At 33.7% G+C, this 20,334-nt stretch overlaps 2 protein-coding genes across 2 annotated transcripts in view; one reads left to right on the plus strand and one right to left on the minus strand.

Moving 5' to 3' along the window:
- The window catches only part of LOC107460500 (uncharacterized), a gene marked incomplete in the record, with an annotated part of 6,997 nt that extends 874 nt beyond the window's left edge, over positions 1 to 6,123 (plus strand). Inside the window, 5 exon segments of the mRNA XM_016078864.3 lie at positions 1 to 166; positions 2,175 to 3,006; positions 3,481 to 4,819; positions 5,012 to 5,095; positions 5,338 to 6,123. Of these exon segments, the coding sequence (XP_015934350.1) occupies positions 1 to 166; positions 2,175 to 3,006; positions 3,481 to 4,819; positions 5,012 to 5,095; positions 5,338 to 6,009 (3,093 nt within the window).
- A 6,326-nt stretch (positions 6,124 to 12,449) lies between these two features.
- Positions 12,450 to 17,077, minus strand: LOC107460508 (splicing factor SF3a60 homolog). The gene is made up of 12 exons (XM_016078875.3): positions 16,776 to 17,077; positions 16,558 to 16,674; positions 16,239 to 16,343; positions 15,661 to 15,803; positions 15,461 to 15,557; positions 14,640 to 14,804; positions 14,354 to 14,425; positions 13,985 to 14,143; positions 13,768 to 13,845; positions 13,435 to 13,563; positions 13,094 to 13,240; positions 12,450 to 12,857 (listed from the first exon to the last, which is right to left on the minus strand). The coding sequence occupies exons 1-12, from the start codon at positions 16,947 to 16,949 to the stop codon at positions 12,711 to 12,713; spliced, it is 1,533 nt and encodes a 510-aa protein (XP_015934361.1). The 5' UTR covers positions 16,950 to 17,077; the 3' UTR covers positions 12,450 to 12,710.
- Positions 17,078 to 20,334: the final 3,257 nt, after the last annotated feature.

Raw genomic sequence — 20,334 nt, forward strand, 5'->3', positions numbered from 1 at the left:
AGCAGTGGAAAGGGCGAAGGGAAGCACAAGGATTCGTCTTCGGGGCGGAGAGAGAGCAGGGAAGGCTGGTCGGAGAAGGAGAGGAAGTCCAGAGGAGAAGGTAGGAGCGAGGATTCGGTTGATGAGGAAGAACAGCGCGCGCCAAAGCATGGGTTTGAAAATAATGGTAAGGTAACTTGGAACTAACTGGTTTGTGTTGCTTGTGTTCTTCATTGCATTGTTACGAATGTCACGTCATTTGGACTGAAGCACATTTGTTACAATCATTTTAAGATGGATTAGCCTCATTCTCCGGAACTGTGTTTGTGCTTTCATCTGTGTGTGTCTGTGTGTTATGCTTTTAGATAAAGGTTGAGTGATTCAATAAGTGTAGATTTATAAGCAACCCGTTGGGTATATTGCTGGCGTCTCTCAGCCTAAAAGGTTAAAAGATCGTGAGCAAAATTCAGGAATTGGATATTGCCATTTTCTCTAGCGGCTAATGACAGCATTACTTTAAACATCAAATTCCACTTTTTCTATTTTCCCATACATATGTCCACAAACTTACCCTTGTCTTCCTCTACTTTTTCCACCGGTTCCAGATTTTCCTTTCTCTTGTAAAGGGTTGTGGGAAAGTGACTGTAGAACTTGTGAAGATGTCCCTCACATTCTTTCTCATTTTGTGTGTTTGTGTTTTTCTGGAATCCAGGTTTCCTTCTAGTTATTTAGTTTGTATCCAAAAATATAAAAATAAATTGTTATATAGTGATTGGAATATTAATAGTGATATTATATTTCGATGGTGCTGTGCCTCAATTACACAGAGATTCTTTTGAATTTTTTTTCAGTTAAGTATTAATTCAATCCAGGGTGCTGCACATAATATTTTGGTCCCATTTTTTTCTCTTTTGAGATGATTTGAATTCTTTACCATGTATCAGTTGTCAGACTGATCCATATATCATCCAAGTAATATTTCCTCTGCAAGTTTGCTTTATCTGATGTTTTGGTGGATTTGAATTGATCTTTGGTACAACTGGATCTCCAATCTTAATGGAAAACTTGGTTTCGCCTAATGAACTCAGATGATTGTGTGGTTACTTTGCCTATATGCATAAAATTAGTTGTTTGAATTATGAGTGACAGTTCTTTTGTGCATTAGTTTAAATCTGATTTGTGTTTTCACTTAAATGAACCTGTGGTTGCCCGCTTACTGCTGTGCTTGTTTTTTAATTTAAATTTTATAAAAGTGAATCTTACCTATTTAGCTTGTAAGTAGGGCAATTATTCCAGTAATGAGCATTTTGTGGTCTTTTGGTATATTTTCTTGAAGCACACTGCTCAAGACACTATTACATTTAGAGCTCCTATGGTATAGGATTGAATCTTCATCCTTGGTTTCTTTAGGGAAATATTCTTGTCTGGTTTAAGAGACTCTTCAAAGCTTTATTCGAATAATGTGGTTTTAAATGTTTCTACAATCAGTATACTTGCTCTGTTTTTTCCTTGAGTTTTCATGTCGTCTTGCTTATCTCTTTTTATCACATTTACCTTCTATCAATGTGCCATAAATTAGTGGGGCTGATTTTAAAAATTCGTTTTCCTTCATTTATGGAAGTAATGAATCAAGCATAAAGTGCTCTTAAAGATGCTCACAAAATACCAACTTTTATTCCTGATATACCAAAAAAAGAAGGAAAAAATTTAGCATATTCTCTTTTGAATATTTTCATTGTGAAAATCTGTTGGCCACTCAGAAATATCTGATGAGTCTGGTTCAACTTCTTGGTGTTGGGAGTCAAAATCTTCCTTGTAATTTGTTCAAGTTATTAGACCATTGTATCCAAATAGATGTCTATTTTTTTTAATCTTTTTTGTGCTACTACCCATCTGTGTCATTAGAAAACATGATTGGTATTCAGTAAATATTTTGTTTTGAACTTGCAAGTTTAACAAAAAGAACTTACGTATTTCATACATCAGTTAAATTGAATAATATCATGTGGGATACATCTGGCGACATCATGGACCCAATTGTTGCCCGATTGAACCTTTGGGATTAGCAATGTTATACTTTGCACCAACAAAATGATGGCAAACAAGCTTTATCCTCTGATATTTATGGTTATGGATGTGAATTCTGTGGTTATTTAAATACTTATTTTGTTCCATGTGGCTATGCCTTATTGCAGACTCAATGAAAATAGATGATCTGCAAAGCCCTGAACTGGATAACCAGCTTGAGAGGAGAATGAGGAAGAAAAGGGATGAATATGGTGATAGTGATAAGCACCAAGATGAAATTGGAGATGGTTATGACAGGCATTTGTCCTCTAGAGATGACAAAGATGGAAAGAAGAAGGATGATAGGAGAAAAGATGAGAAACATAGAGACAAGAATAGGGATGAGATGGAAAGGGAGAACAAACATCGACATGAAAAGCAACGAGATGAGCGCCCTTCAAAAGATCATAATAGCATTAGATCTGATGAGAAACATGGTAGGGAAGAGAAGCATAATTTAGAATCACGACAAAAGAGAACCAAGCTTCCAGAGAGTGACCGGAACCATTATCGTGATCGTGATGCGGACCGTGATTCAGAATCTGTTCGTGAGCGTGAGCGTCACAGTGAACGGGAATCTGATCGCGATCGTGATTATGATCTTGACAGAGATCGTGATTATGACAGAGATCGAGATTGGGAATGGGATCGTGAACGAGACAGAGACCATGATCGTCACCGTGATCGTGATGGGTCACATGTGGATGACAGAACTGGCAGAAGCAAAGAGGGTGGGACAAAGAAAAGAACTTTGGATGATCGTGATGGTTATACTGATTCTAAATCTAGAGTTGTTAAGAGCCATTATTCTGATGCTGAGAAGAGGAGTTTGAGCAGCAGTAAAGCTGATTCTGATGTAGACAGGGGAAGATCCCAACCTCGGCAAACTCATCCTGATTCAATTGGGACTAGCAATAGACACAGATCACCTAGCACGCACATTGGCAAGGATGAACATAGGTACTGCTTCTGGCTTACTTATCTTGAATCTTTTGGTTGGAACATTTTAAGCCAATGTTCACAGTAGTGTTTTAGCTGGAATTCCCTCCCCAGATATGTACTATTTTATTCCTTTTACCCCTCGAGGTTATTTGGGTAGTTCTGTTTTGAAAGCAGTGTTATATCATCAGTGCTGGTAAAGAGATGTCATACTCCAAAGAAGCTTTACTGAATAAATGTGTCCTGTGATTACATTTTCTTTAATGATTATGTTGGCGATTGGTGTTGACAGTTATCATTTTAAATATGACAAATGCTTTAAAATAATCATAACGTTGTCAAAAGGGGAACTGATCAACCTGAGTTTGTCGGTCACAGTTGAAATGTTGCTTGCACAATTTAAATTTTCTTGATGTGACCAACTTTTGTTTTTGTTTATGGAACTCTAATAAGGGGAATCAATTGTAATTGGTTTCCATTTTCTTCATCTTTCAGAAATGCAAGTGGTGAAGATTCAAAGTATAGGGACTTAACAATGGAACAGAGAACCAAAGGCTCAAGAGAGGTTTACTCTGGGATGTCAGAGAGAGGCCCTAAATACAAATTAATGGAAAAACCCAATAAAATGGATGAAGGTTCTGTAGGAGACCTGCCAACTGAAAGGTCTTCTAGTGCCAAGGTTTCACCCATGGGACTGAGAGAAAGATCTCCTTCATCTACAAGCATTGAGCGCAGGTATCCTAATAAAAGCAATGCTAAGCGAAATCATGAAACTGATGAAAGTGGAAGGAAGAACAGTGTTGATGATGATAGACCTGGTCGGGAGTCGACTGTAGAGAAATCACTATTGGATGAGCCATCTCAAGCAGACTCATCTTTATATGGAAGGACCAGTCAAAGCAATTCGTCAATGATTCCACCTGCACCTGCCTTTAGGGCTGCGTTAGAGAGACCATATATGGGTTCATTAGATGATGATGTTAGAGATAACTCCAATAATCGATACAGAAGAAGTAGTGAGCCTGGTTTTGGAAGATTGCATGGTGGCAATTCATGGAGGGCAGTACCAAACTGGAATTCACCTGTACCGAATGGATTTGTTCCATTCCCACCTGGGCCAGCACATGGAGGTTTTCAAGCAATGATGCCACAGTTTACATCTCAGCCTCTCTTTGGTGTTAGGCCTGGAATGGAGGTTAACCATGCAGGCATTCCTTACCATATTGCTGATGCTGATAGATTTCCAGGTCACTTGCGTCCACTTGGGTGGCAGAATTTGATGGATGGAGCCGGACCTGCTCATTTGCATGGATGGGATGGTAATAATGGTGTCTTCAGAGATGATCCTCACATGTACGGTGGTTCTGATTGGGACAGGAATAGACATTCAACAAATAATCATGGATGGGAAGCTGGTTCGGAGACTTGGAAGGAACAAAATATTGACTCGAAGAAGGAGTTGCCTTCCCCAGCCTGCAAAGATGAATCAGGTCCACCCCTGATTGATAATGGTTCGACTGATCAGACTACTCAGATGTCTCATGATGAACCCAACAAGGATGAATTTGATGAGAAACCTCCTGGGACAAAGTTTTCCAGCCTCAGTTCTCCAGCAAAAGTTACTGTGAACATGGCTGGTCTTGAAAATGTGCCTGATGTTTCAACACCAACACCAAGTGACAATACCTCTCTTTTGAGCCGTTTCTACCTTTCCAAGCTTGACATTTCAGTGGAGTTGGTTCAGCCAGATTTGTATGACCAGTGTATGTCTGCTCTAAATGTTAACAAGAATGCACCGGTTGATGCAGACGCTAGTACAGAACTGTCCTTGAAGGTATAAATTCTTTTGAAAACTCATGCCGTAGTTGACCTTTTTATCTTTTGTGTGGTGGGTGGCAGGTGGTTGTGTTCTGAGGCCTGTTTGACTTCCACAATCTGGTACAAATATATAAGTTGAAGCTGTTGTTTTTTATTACGTAAATGCAATAAATCTTCCCTGACATCATCAGTTTCCCCGATTTGACAGAATGCTTCTGGAGCACGACTGAAATATTCAGCCACTATATCAAGGCATTTTCCTTTCCCAGTAATTGATAATTCTATCTTCCAGGTATAATCTACTTGACCTGTTAAAATTCTGTGTGCCTTTATTGTCTGTTAATGAATTCATGTTTGTTTTCTCTATAGTGTTTGAACAGTGTAACTTACTATATTATAGAAATTACTTATATTTTAGAAGTTAGCCTTGTCTTAATGAAGTTGAGCATCATAACTTATATTTTGTTAAGCCCAATAAATCCATAAATATTAAGTTCTTAGTCTTGATGGGTGAACATATTCTTGAATTTGCAGAAAGCAATAGACCTTTACAAGAAGCAGAGGGGGGTGAAACTGCCTAATGGGAACGCGGTAGATATTGCTGCCGATTCCAACCAGATGCAAGTGGATGAGTCAGTTCCTATTCCCAGTTTAGAGGATAGGCAGGTTTCTGTATCAGCTTCTGATGGAAAAAAAGATATGCCGATCCCGACAGAAGAACAAGAGAGAGTAGAAATCCTTTCTTCTCCAAAGGAGCATCTGGAAGAGATCAATAATACCAGCAGTCAAATGGAGCAAGATGATGACGGTATCCACCACTCTTTAAACACTGGCATGTCTGGTCCATCTGCAGAGCTTGAGAACCAAGAAGCCTTAGCTGGTTCCTGTGAAAAAGAGGAAAAAATCACCTCTGATAATGCCCATTCCGGAGATGCGAATGAAAATCAAAATCACTCCATTGCATCTGAGAATGAAGCTCAGCCAACTGCCACTTTGCTTGAAGATGGTGATGATATGAATAGCGAAGTTAAATCTGTTGATGCCCATTGTGCAGATGAAAAACTGAGCTTTGATGATACAAAGGTTAATCCCTTAAATTTTGAGGATAGGTCCCCCAAAGCTTGTGATGCTTTGATGCCCGGTTCAAATGAGTCTGAGTCGCTAATTTTAAGCCGGATACATCATTCTCCTGAAAGTACACATTGAGACAATTTCTTTATCTTCTATTGCTTTTTATCCATTAGGTTTAATTTCATCCCCTTTTATGTTGCTTCTATTTTGAGCGAGAAAATAAAAGGAAATGCAATTCCTGTTCCCCTAGTATGGCGTTTTGAAGAGCCCTGCATGCATGTGTCTGCATTGCATTCTCCCTATTTAAAATTTTTCCATGAGCATTACATGAAGTATTTTTTCCGCCGAGTTTCTCTCCTGCTGCATAAATGCACTAAGATTACAGTTCTCATGGTTCATGCATTTACAGAACCTTTTTCAAATAAAATCTTAGCTGGTATAGGGAATGGAGTTTTTATTTATTGATTTTTTCAATTCAAAGTGGTTTTTTAGCATGGAATATTTTCTTTTATATGCTTTTTCTTGGTTTTACATGATAAGAGGTTATACTTGACAATATTAAATGTGCTATCAATTGAATCAGAGAGAATTTATTTTTGTATTTATAGGAGGGGTCTGGTTTTTTGCCGTCCATAATTTTTAGTCTCTTCCCAAACTTACAAAATTACCTTGCTTCCTTTAATTATCCGAATAATACTCCTGTTTTAATGATTAATGATGAATTGACATTTATTTTCTGGTTTTTAGGTTTAGTGAGGCTCATAACCTGGGTTTCATTTTAATATATGAATTTAATTTTCATATGCTAATAGTAGCCAAGAGTTTTACACAAATAATTTATTTTTTTATATACTGTCAGTACAGAAGAGTTTTATACAAATAATTCATTGTGTATTGTTTGGAAAAATAATTAGTTTTTAAATTTATTACTTAAATATCAAATTGATTAAATATTTTTTACACATTTTGTATTTAAAATTTAAACTTATATTTGTCATTATATTTTTTCTTTTAAGAATAGGGGTTCAAAGTTTTACAAGCCTATTTATAAAGAATAAAGTTTTACGTTCAAGTAAAATCTTTATTTACGTCTATCGAAGTTGTTGTAACCTTTTAAATCACGCTTTTAAATCACGTGTTTTTTTTCCCTTTTTTTCCTTTTCCTCCTCTTCCATCTTGTATTTTTTCTTCTTCTTCTTTCAAATTCGTGCAGGTTCTTCTTCCCTTTTTCTTCTCATCTTTCTTCTTTTTCTTCTTCTTCTTTTAAATTTGCATATGCAGATTTTTTTTTCTTTTCTTCTTCTCCTCTTCTTTCTTCTTCTCCTCTTAAAAATTATCAATTCAATTCAGAACACATGTGTTTGTTTAGTTCAAAACAATTCAATTTAATTCATAATGAATTGAACATGTTATTAAGGTGAAATAATTGTACAGTACTAAATGAACGGAATATTATCCATTATATAAAATCAAATTCAAAACAGGCTTTTGCATAATGAATCGAACATGTTATTAAGGTGAAACAATTGTATAGTACTAAATGAACGGAACATTATCCATTATATACACATGTGTCTGCAATTTAGAGATTATCAATTCAATTCAGAACACCGAGTCCATTCAATTCATAATGAACCGAATATATTATTAAGGTGAAACAATTACGTTATTAAGGTGAAACAATTGTATAGTACTCAATGAACGGAATATTATCCATTATATAAAATTAAATTTAAAACAGATTTCTGCATAATGAACCGAATACGTTATTAAGGTGAAATAATTGTATAGTACTAAATGAATAGAACATTATCCATTATATAAAATCAAATTCAAAACACCTGTGTGTATAATTTAGAGATTATCAATTCAATTCAATTCAAAACAACTGCGTCCATTCAATTCAATTTAGCAATTGCATTCCATTCAATTCGATTGAAAAAATAATCCATTAGCAAAATATTGGTGTTATTGGTAATGACGATAACAAAAGAGGAGGAGAAGAAGAAAAAGAAAAGAAGGAGGAGAAGCAGAAGAAGAGGAGGTATGCGTGAATTTGAAAGAAAAAGATGACGTATGCGTGTATTTGAAAGAAGCGCGGAGGAGGAGAAGAAGAAAAAGCGCGTGTAATGACTCTTTTAATAAGAGTGATTTTTGTTGGTGTTGGATCTATTTGAATAAATTTAGATAAAAAAAATACTTGAATGTATAGTAATCCTGATTTATAATACTGACAAAAAAATGTCCTTAGTTTATCTTTATCTTGGGTGATTCTTGTGATGCACGGGATTATTATAAATTTTAAACTAAAACTAATTACATATGTTTGTTATAATGTAAATGAGTGAAAATATATAGATAATTAAAAAAATAAGTATAAAAATAATGAAAATATTCAACATAAAAAATAACATAATAAATATAATATAAAATAGGATTTATCTATCTTGTCTTTTAAGAATATATATTAAATTTATAAATTAAAAATAAATTATTAAAAATATACAAGATTAAAATTTTTAATATATTTATTTTTTATTGATAACTTATCATATACCTTAAGGACACATGTTATGTAAGTATATAGATTAAAAAATATTTTATCAACTAATTAATGATATGATTGTCATATAAAAGCTATTTTATATCATATGTGTCAAACTAAATGGAGTTAAGTTTCACAATTATTCACTCAAGAGGTGCAACAACAAACATTGTAGTTACAAAAGATGAGTTGTATTAATTTGGTTTTTAATTTTTTAATTGTTATAATTTGATCTTTTAAATTAAAAAAGTGTACCAATATAATTCCTCCTAAATGTCATTAGTGAGATAGTTCAAATCTTATCATGTTAAATATATTAAAACGACGTTGTACACGTTGTGATGTTAAAAGAGCACTAAATGATATTATTTCAGGGTTTAAACAATATTAAAAAAGAGGGGTATAACGTTTTTAATATTGTTCAAACCCTCAAACGACGTCATTTAGTACATTCTTTAGCACTAAAATACATATCACGTTGTTTTAATATGTCTAACGTGATAAGGCTTGAGCTACGCTATTAACACTGTTGAGTTCCGACGACGAAAGATACACGAGAAACTATATTGGTGCATTTTTTTTAAATCTAAATGATCAAATTATGGCAATTGAGAAGTCAGGGACCAAATCAATACAACTCGCCAATTTTAGGGATCAAAGTGGGGTTTAACTCCCGCTCTAATTGTAAACCAAATAGGTTGAATGAGAGAAGAATTTGCTATTGTTTTTAAATACCTCGAAAAGAAATTATTAATCAACTCGATCACATCATGAATAATAAACGCTTTTTAACTTCGTCCTTCTTGGGGTACTGAGTGCAACGACTGTAGCACCAATCATCTTTCAACAACATTTTCGACTTGCCTGGATTAAACAAGTGTACAGCTAGAAAGAAATACTCAAATTTTTTTTTTTAACAAGGGAACTCAATACAATATAATGAAGTGACAAAAGAACTAAAACTTCAAACATCAACATGTAAAGAAATATAAACAAAAACTATGCCTAGTGTCATCTCTGGTATTATGATCAACAATAAAAATGATTCAAACTACTTAACTCTCTATGATTGGTTAAAAATTTATGAAACACCTCTTATGCACCCCCTTTTTTGTTGTTAAAAATCCGTCCGATCCTCTCTAACAAAACGTTTTAAATAACCGCAAAGAAGCATATGAGCTACTTATTGCGCTCCTCCTTTCTATTCACAACACATTTCCAACTCTCAAAATATTTTTTAGTGAACCCGGAACAGACCACGATTTCCCAAAGTCAGATAGCCATTGACACCACACCTGCTAAGTAAACTCACAACCAAGAAATAAGTGGTGAATATGTTCCAACGTCTTTTTTATATAATACACACATGTTATCACCATAACTAATAATTTCCAATCTATACAATATTTTTTTTAATATTTACTCTTCCTATCAAAGCAAACAAAATAAATAACTCCACTCGTAGCAGAATCAAAAATTTCCATATGGTTCTGGTGAAATTGTAGCTGGTGATATCCTCCGGAAGAGTTTCTGACTGCATCACCTGCACAAAACAGTTAGTTGAAAAAATACCTTTCTTGTCAAACTTTCAAACAACTCTGTCTTGCTTATCATATGCTAACTTTACAGGCCTTAAAGTTCAAAATCCACTCTAATCCATCCAAAAATTCACAATCTCCTATGACATATCCTCTTTGGTTTGAAACAGAAAAAAGTCTCAGAAAATTCATCTTTAACGAACCACTTTATAACCAGACATCTTCCCAAAATCGAGTTCTCCTTCTATCACCCACCTCCATAGACAACCCAACAATCATCTTATCTCTCACATTACTATCCTTGAACTTCAACTGACAGATATCCTTCCATAGATCCCCCTCTAATAGGTAATGTCTGAACTGATAACATATCATTTGGGTTCAAGTTATAGCAGGAGGATACAACTCTCTTGCATAATAGACACTCCTCTTTTGAAAAACGCCAGCACCACTTGAAAATGAGTGCAGTGTTTCTAACCACGGCATCACTTACCCCCAACCCACCCACCTTTTTAAGGGCCTGAATCACTTCCCACTTAACTAGTACCAAACTATTTCTACCTTCCTCCTTGCTCCATAGAAATTTTCTTTGCAATGAGATCAACTTTTCTACCACTGCCTTCGGCATCTTATACAGGCTCAAATAGTACACCGACAAGCTATTCAACACAGATTTAATAAGGACTAACTTACCCACATTATTGAGCACTTTTGCCTTCCACAAGCCGAACTTCTCCTCAACCTTATCAATTATCGATTTCCGAGTCTTGACCAGCCTTGGGTTCGCTCCTAAAGAAATGTCAAGATATCTTACTGAAAGGTTAGCCTCCTTACATCCCAATAAGTTGCATATGTTGTGAGTCCACTACTATTCATAATTGATTGGGATTAAACTTAATTTATCAAAGTTAATAATTAACCCCGACATCACCTCAAAACACCTTAGCAACCTGGCATAATTTCTGATTGTCTCCTCATCGGGTGGACAGAACAATATAATGTCATCTGCAAATTGGATATGTGAGAACTCTATATTGTCCTTACCAACCAGTCGCGGCAAAATATGTCTGTTACTGACTGACTCTGCTACCATCCTATGCAAAACATCAAGAACCAAAACAAAACAAAAAAGGAGACAGTGGATCACCTTGTCTCAAACTCCTCTCCATCTTAAAAGGTTTAGATGGTGGGCCATTTATCAGAATCAACATAGACGCTATACCAACACACTCCTTAACCCATTCCCTCCATCTCCAACCAAAACTCATCTTCTGTAGCACAATATTCACAAAACTCCATTTTACCCGATCATAAGCCTTCTGAAAGTCTAAATGATTGTCGCTTTCTTTTTTTGTTCGCATGCAATAAGTGCCCCCATCATGTATTTTCCGACCCTTCACAAATGCGCTCTGAGTCTCCCCTACTATACCTGGCATCACTTATCTCATCCTTCTAACTATCACTTTGGAAATTACTTTGTACACGCAACTTACCATGTTGATCGACCGGAGGTCCTTGATCTCCTTGGTTCCCGTGTACTTAGGTGCAAGGGTCACCCAAGTAATATTGGAGTCAGAAGGCAACCTTGATGACCGAAAAAAATCTAGTACAGCTGTCGTGAACTCTGGAGCAATCTCATCTCAACACTTCTTAATAAAATTTATATTATACTCATCACTTCCTGAAGCCTTGGATGATTTACAATTCCAAACGCAAAACCTCCTCTCTAATCTCCTCCATTGTTGGTATTCTCTCCAATGTTACAGACTCTTCTTCATCAATCCGATTCACCAGTCGGTTCTCTCCTGATGATATAAATCTTTATAAAACTCTCTTATAACAATCTTGATCCGAGATTAATTTCTTATCAATCTTTTGTTAATTACCAAAGCATCAATTCTTTTATTTTCATTGAATTTTTATTATTTTGAAAATGTGAGAATTACACAGTTAAATAGATGGATCTCTCCCTCGTTTAAAGATTTAATTGTCATGTAATAAATTTTATTAGAATTCATTTATCTAACACGTATATTAAAAAATTAATTCAACAAAAAAATAATATATTTGACGAGAATATCATAATATTTTTCAAAAACTTTTAGAAATTAAAAATTTGCCAAGAAAACATCCAATGTGAAATTCCGTATAAATTTACTCTAAAACAGACCTTCTCGAAGTATTTATTATCTCATGTCTATCTTTTTCTAATGAGTTTAAAACCGTAAATAATATATACGGAGTCCAAAAGCTCCACAGATAAGCATATAATTCTAGAATTTGAAAGAAATATTATTTTTGGGTGGACACTTAATTTACCATTTGAATCCCTAAATACTTTATGCGTATAGAAGGACATTAATGAACAAATAATTTTTTATGGTTTAGCACCTTAAATTAATAGAGATAAGTATGGTGCCCATTCAATACTACTCCAACCTCTACCACATTTTGTTCATGTGGAGTACCATGACGAGATCTTTCACCGAATCTACAACAAACTAAGAGATATTTAATAGCACCAAAGAGAAGTAGAGAACACACTGTTACAACCTTCTGGTCAGACTAACGATCAAAACTTATGAAAGTGTAACCCAATCCGCTAGAAAATGATCCTTGTTTACCCCCATTCTACTCTCTGCTAGTGAACAATTTGATTCAGCTACAAATATTGGCCTATTAACTTGACAAAAAATACAGTTGTTTTGGCTTCTCAGAGCCAGCACCAAAGGAATGTCAAAGCTTCTTTCTCTTCATATGAGTCCCTGTCGCTGTAAATCAGTGTAAGTCTTCTTATTATAGATGTTCCCTTCCTTGTCTTCGTACTCTTCTTCCAAATCTGGGCGCCACTTGTTCACTCCTTGTCTTTGCTGTATCTTCTTCCAAAGTTCCTTTGCTTCCTGTATCACACAATGTTACCAGTGAGGGGGAAATTAAGGAGAACTGCAGACTCCCAGAGAATAGATTTCATGGTGAAAGTAAGCTAAATTCGATTTGAAGTCGAGCATTATAAAAAGACCAAGGGGTGGCAGCACTAAAACACTAGTACACTACCATTAACTGGACATTTTAATGCCATGCTACATGACGACAAGGGAAATACAAAAAGTCAAATAAAATAAAATAAAAGCAATACCTCAATTGATGTGATCTCATTGAAATTTTTGGTATTTGGTATACCAAGGCATCGCATGCCATGCTGATGGCGCCACTCTTTAAAATGACGTTCAAAAGCCCGACGCCCCCAGTAACTGTAGTTCCCACATATCTCACACTTAAATTCCTGCAGGATGCATATCATATTATTTATACTGGAAGTATCTTGTGATGGCATATAGATTATAACAATAACTGACTAACTGACTTCTATAAGCTCTCTCTTTTGAAAGCGAAACATTTTCTACCTGCAACTACTTGAGATGTCTAGTGAGAAACATACGAGTTTCAGTTTCCAAGTGAAAGACAAACGAATGATACCTGACCAAGACCATGCAACTTGTACAACCAGTAAGGTATGGGCTTCCCATCCCATCCCATTGGCAACTTTAGGGGATTATATATCTGCTGCTCCTCATCTTCACTTTCAGTGTCCTCTTGTGTCTCTTCCTGGCAAGTATCAAAAGTAAATGCAATCATATATGAGCTATACATTGTACAAATCACCTGAATTTTTTTTTTTAAGCGTATAGTTGGATGGAACAAGTAATAAAATTAAATGGCAGTAAACAGACGAAAAATATGAAATTATCTTCTGCGTAATGTAATATATCTCTTTTAACTTTTGGAGGTTATTGAATAGCTTTCACTCACCTCCTCACGTTCTGCTTCAATTTCTTCATACGTCAGCGCTTGCTTCTTTACGACATTGTCTTTTGTTCGGGCAATAGTCTGCAGAAAGGTTAATAAAGTTATATGAGTAGATAGAACAGAAGTTAACATTTTATACCAAGGATCAATATATATGCCCAAACCACTGAAGCTAAGACATCAAAGGAATAATTAAAGGAAATAAGCAACAGATACAAACCTCTTCTAACAAATCACACAGCTTCTTCATTTTGGCCTCCATTAATGCAATTTCTTTTGAATTTGCATCTTCTTGTGGAACTGGAGCAACCCCTTTTTTCTCTGAAGCACGTGCTCCCTTAGCGAAATGCTTCTTGTCCAGTTTTTCAAGAGGTGTGTGCTGCATAATGAACAAAAACGAAAGAAAATTTGCTATGTCAGTCAGTCAACCAAAATTGTACAGACATAGTTTTTATTAGAATGCAAAACAAATTCAATAAAAATTCCAGGAGCAAAAGCATCAACCAAATTTGGAGATGAAGCATACAGGATTTGAATATAAAAGCCACTGGAAGTGTATCCTTCTACTTCATAAAGGAGTACAAATTACCTTTGTGAGGAAGAGTCTCTCTGCACGTTGCTGAATGGTGCCACCAGTCTTAAGTCCTAATGCTGCAAGTCCCTACCACATCAAGGAGCAGGGAAGAAAAAAGGACACATGATGAGAACACTAGAAATAACTGAAACCAAAGAGTGCCAATGAAAGATACTCAACATTGCTAGTCATTAAGTTAATTATATTTTAATACTATGGTAGAAACTGGACAGGAAAAATTTGATTAGATATATCGAAAGATAGATGGATAGATCATAGACAGTATTTAGTCTTATAGTACCTCCTTTAACCTTTCAGGACCCACTTCCATCAGCTCTTCAACTGTACTGTAATAATCAAGATCAAGTGCAGCATGCTGAGCAGGTGCGTGTCCATTCTCCTGATTTTCATTCTCCCATCCGTGTACCTTTCCAGCAGCCCAATTTTCTTCAAATTCAGTTGTTACCTGCCACAACTATGTTAGATCTCAATCCCAAAAAGAAAAAACTCACAATAAAACAAAATCATATAAGTATTGAAGTTAATTGTTAGAAAATTTCTTGCAAGCCAATAGTAATGCAATTTAAACTCAGCATTACTTCAGATAATACAATAAGGAACAGGCTTGAGACATGAAGCAGGAACTACAGAAGAAGGCAATTGTAAGCTGTATTTGAGAATAGAAAGAAAGCATAAACTACTAAAATCATAGAATCTCTTTGAAAATTAATTTCAAGATCATATTTCCACCAGTCATGTATGGGATTTCAGCACTATTTCACTAATTCAAAATTTGAATTCAGGTTTAAGTATCTTACATGAAAAAGTTGATTGATCCATTCTCATATAGTAAAAAAGTATATTAATAGAAGGATATAAAAATATAATAGATTGACACAAGAAATACAAAAAATAATCAGAATACATTTTCACAATTAAAAAAAATAACACTAGATTTCAATAAAGTGAAAATTCAGATCATGTAAAGTGGAGATTTCTTAAGTATGGACTCCAAAAATCTTGGAACTACATAGAGCGTTACTTTTTGGAGACCTAAAAAAAACTTAAATGAAATTGCTTTAAAAAGAAAGTTGAGCTAAAAATTATGTAGAATTAAACAACCTTCGAGAAAATTCGATCAACATCTTGCAGGGGCTCTGTCCGCTGGAAAAAATACAAAAGATACTCCAAAAGATTCTCCATATATTCTCTGTACTGCCTGTTGAAATTGAAAGGCAAAAGCTCAGACAGATATGCAAATTCCATTAAAATGACTAGGATGCATGCAGATGTCAAATGATAAAAACAACTGAAACAATCACCTTGTCATTTTCTTCTTGCGTGGAATCTTGTCTGCCTCTGGGAAAATATCAAGATACGCAGAATACTCAATTGGCTCTCCAAATTTTGAATTGATATATTGATGGTACAGCTCATGCATATCTAAGTATCGGCCAAAAGCTTCCTGGAACAAAATATTCACGGAATCAATAACCAGATCAGGTTGAAATGTGACATTATCTCAACTAACACTAGAGTACATAATATTTCATTTTGCATACTCATTGCCTCCAACTAAAAGGTACCCTGCAGAAGGATCTCTTCCATGCTTTCCATACACATGCAGACTACCAAAAGGCTCAATCAACTGTGTGTGTGTGTGTGTGTGTGTGTGTGGGAATAGCATATTCATCTGCGCGCCATGTCGCCAACCCAGGTTTAATCTCACTTAAAGCAAACATCGTTCTTAATATTTTTCATGTTATTCAGTGCACTCATTGATTATCACAAAAACATATCTATTCTCTAAACAAAATTTGCAACTGTGCATTGGTCTCCCCTTTCAATCACTGCAATAATAGTCAGGGTTAAAGAGAGAGAGACAGGAAAGATGACAGACCTCTCCACTAAACTCAATTTGAGGTTCTTCTTTAAGGAGTGCTTCATAATCATCATTAGCATCAACAACCCGGGCAACCGGGTGCTTCCTGTGATACTCTCGTATCTGCACACGCGCACACATCACCATATAAACCAATTTACTAAAACATACATAAGCATGAACTAACAATTACGATCAACAGAATAATAAAATAGTGAAATCAGCTTCAGCATGTTCAATTATCCAGTAACTTCTTAAAAAAAAACGAGCCAACTTAAACCTCTCCATATAAAATAAATAAATAAATCCTAAGAAAAGAAAATAAAAAAGGAATAACCTCTTTGAGACGATCATAGAACGCACTAAATACATTGTTGACTCCAGTAGCAGTTTGACCTCCGAGTGCAGCAATCTCGTCCTTCCTGGCATTGTCATTATCCTCATATATCTCAATCTGGAAAATAAAATAAATAAAAAAAAAAACGAATCAAATCAAAATTCCAGCTTCAAAGAAAAGGATAAAGAGAACAATTAGGGTTTGAGAGAAGAACTTACAAGCTTGTGTGTGGTGGAAGTAATGGTGTCAATCATGTTCCGAACGCGGTGGCTCTGAAACAAGCGGTCTTTATTGGAAGTTGGCTCATTCTGAAGGTCCTTCACTATCACCCTTTCCAACCGTTCCACTTCCTCGTGCGAGGCACGTGTCACTTCCAGAAGCGTCGACGACATCTTTCTTCACACTCACTCTTCAGCTCCACCACCACCTGCTCTCACAAATCAACAAGAAACAAACACCGCACAAAAGGGGAAATGAAAAACCCTCGTACGGCATCGTGCCTTCTGCCACCGCCAACCTTTTTTTTTTCTTTAGCAGATCTAGTTGATTAATTTATGGGCCTCACGTGTCTAGCCCAATCGGCTTTCTGTTTTCAAATTAACAGACATAAAATGACCAGACAATATAACTAGCCCAATATGAAATTTTTCATAATCTAGGTCATAAAAAAAAAAGAGCGCGCGAGAGAGAAGGGGTAGGTGTGCTTTACCTACCTCACTACCATCTTCAATTGAAGGTAGCTTTTGATTAAGGTAAAGACTTACCTACATTTATTATTTTCATGTGAAGTTATTAGTTAAAAATCACTAATTAATTTAATATATTTGACTAAATTATTATTTAATGATTTTTAAATAACAATTTCACATAAAATTAATTGCATATGAATTTTCACTCTCGATTCAACTTAATGATGATTATTTTTACTCTTTTGGTTGGTCAAAGTAAGAAACGTGCAAAATTCCAAATTGATGATATGTTTTCCTCCTCCACCTTTTTTTTTCTTCTGGGAAAATGACATATGCTTTTTGAGTGTCCCAACAACCATGTGTTATGTATGTGTATGTGTGAAGGTGCAACTGTGAATCAAAGCACGCTTTTTAGTGTTGTGTGCTTTATTGGCAGAGCATCTATTTCCTGCTGGTTCCTATCTACCATTACCAAAGTGAGAAGTCACACTTGTCTATCATCTTTCAATGCCACCTTTCTTTGAAACAAAGAATCAATGTCCCTTCAAGTGTAACTTTGGCTTGGTGACAATGTATATTTTCGACATAATATCTAAAAGTTTATAATGTTAATAAAAATAATATTAAAAAATAAATTTAAAATTTAGTATTTTAGTTTAAGATTTTTTTTTTATTTTTTGTCAATGACAAATTTAAAGAATAATAATAAAAAAATATATATCTAGAAACCTAATTTGTTTTAATTTTTATATATACTTTCTAAATAATTATCTTGTTTCTACAAAAAAAAAAATCATACCTAATATACAAATCATTTGTTAAATAAAAAAACTATTTGTCACTTATAAATACATTAAGAAATTATTTAGTTCATTATCACCCAACACAATTGAGAAACGTAATAATATATTTATATTTTATGAGAATATTTCATTTTCAACCTCAACAAGGAATAATTAAATTTTATCAAATCATGGGAATACTATATTATTTATTTCCATGAGAATAACTAATACCTATAAATATTTGTTAAAAAAAATGGCATAAAATAAAACATAGTAGCATATCATTTTCAAGTGACTATGTCTAAGACTCAGTCTAATATTTGTTTTCAATTTTAATTTATATCAAGTCTCAAAAATCTAAATTATTTGCCAACCCAAAAAAACATTCTGTAAAAATGTTATGAATGATTCTTTGATTGAGCATGTGAGTTACCTTACCTATCATATGGAAGTGCAGATAGATAGACCTCTTATCAAAATATCATATGTCACATAACATAACTACTAATGTGTCTATTCCCCTATTGAATCTTCCACAGTAAAGTAGGAAATGAGTGTTATGGCCCAACGTAAAAGTAGGTGCGCTTATAAACATTTCAATATCAATGACCACGCCCCACCCGCCCCAAAAAAAATTCAATATCAATACCAAACAAAAAGTAATAAATAAACACTTCAATATGTTGCTCCCTCATTATTATTATTATTATTATTATAAAAGTGTTTTACATAAAGTCATAAACATTCAATCATATATTACTATAGTTAAATAACTCATTTTCAAATTAATTATTCAAAATCCATTTAAATATATTATTCAGATTGAATGATTATATAAGATTCTTTATACTCACAAATATAAAAAAAAAAATTATTATTATTATTATTATTAGAAACAAATTAAAGTTGGTTTTGACTAATCAACCGCTACGGACAACAAAGAATATAACAATTTAAAGGTGTACTATTTATTTGTCAACCAGGTTGGTAAAATAGTTCTCCCGTGATAATTATGATCGATCTTGAATTTTACCTCATATATTTTCATTATTTTGATATTATTATGTCAATGAGACTATAAGTAATTTTTTTGCTTGATTTGGATTTCTTTTTAACCTTTGATTAAATTGAGTATGGCAACGTTGTTAAAAAAAAATGAATGTTATAAAAAACTATAGGTATAATTTACAGAAAAAAAAGCTCTCATAACATATATATTATTTTATTATTTTTATTATTATTCTTCGATCTCTTTATCAACATATAGGAGAATGATCTAGAAAGAAAAAACAATTAAATCATTTAAATTTTTTTAATAAATAAACATTTCTTAACAAAATAAAATCTCTAAATTGGAATACTATTTTCAAACTGAAATAATATATATTACAAAATTTTATTTTTACTATATATACTGAATTAATTAGTTTTTTTCTGTCACAATAATAATCTTAATTTCAAGTTTCTACAAAGCTAGTTGAAAAGTTTCTCAGCTAACGAATGCTAGTAAATTTGGTCAACATATTTCGAAGCACAAGCATGCACTGAGATAAACAACCTACCAACCAAATAACCCAGAATAAATAAATAAATAAATAATAACCACCACCTACCACTTCATTTAAGTTGTAGGCATGTATGATATATACATTGCAAAGTGTATTTTCTTTTTCTTTTAAAATAGTAAATCAAAGACAACATATTGAATTTAGGATCTCATATGTTTAAGTAAGATATTATGTTTGTTAATTAAATAATTACAGAATATAGTCCAATTGAAAGCTTTTCCAAATGACCTATGAACAAGAAACAAAGAATCTTAAAAAAATATAGGAAAAGTATAAGGAACCAAAAGCTTATCAGACAAAAATTAAACAAAATTATATTAATTTATATCAATAATTAATTAATTTTAAATTTTTTAAATTTAAAATTTTAAATTGATTAAGTAAACCTAATTAAAACCTATAAAAACCTTCCTCTTTTTCTCACATTAATCTATCCACTTCTAACAATCACAAATTCGAAAAATATATAAAAGAACATCCATTTAATATGAAAAAGAAACATTCTAATACTTAGTAGAAGAAACATCTATATATATTAACTCATAAAAATTTTGAATTCATCCAAAGATATTTGACTAGGTTTTGGTTGATATGCTTTTAGTTCCCTAACTTTACTCAAAAATATATTATAATTTAGTCTTCTATTAATTTTTTGAGTTATTGGTTAGTTTATTAGATTCTATTATATATTTTTAACTTTTTTTTCTTTGGTTTTCTTTTATTAAATGTAGTCAC

The sequence above is a fragment of the Arachis duranensis genome, chromosome 8 (assembly GCF_000817695.3).
Source record: "Arachis duranensis cultivar V14167 chromosome 8, aradu.V14167.gnm2.J7QH, whole genome shotgun sequence".
NCBI classification, from domain to species: Eukaryota; Viridiplantae; Streptophyta; class Magnoliopsida; order Fabales; family Fabaceae; genus Arachis; species Arachis duranensis.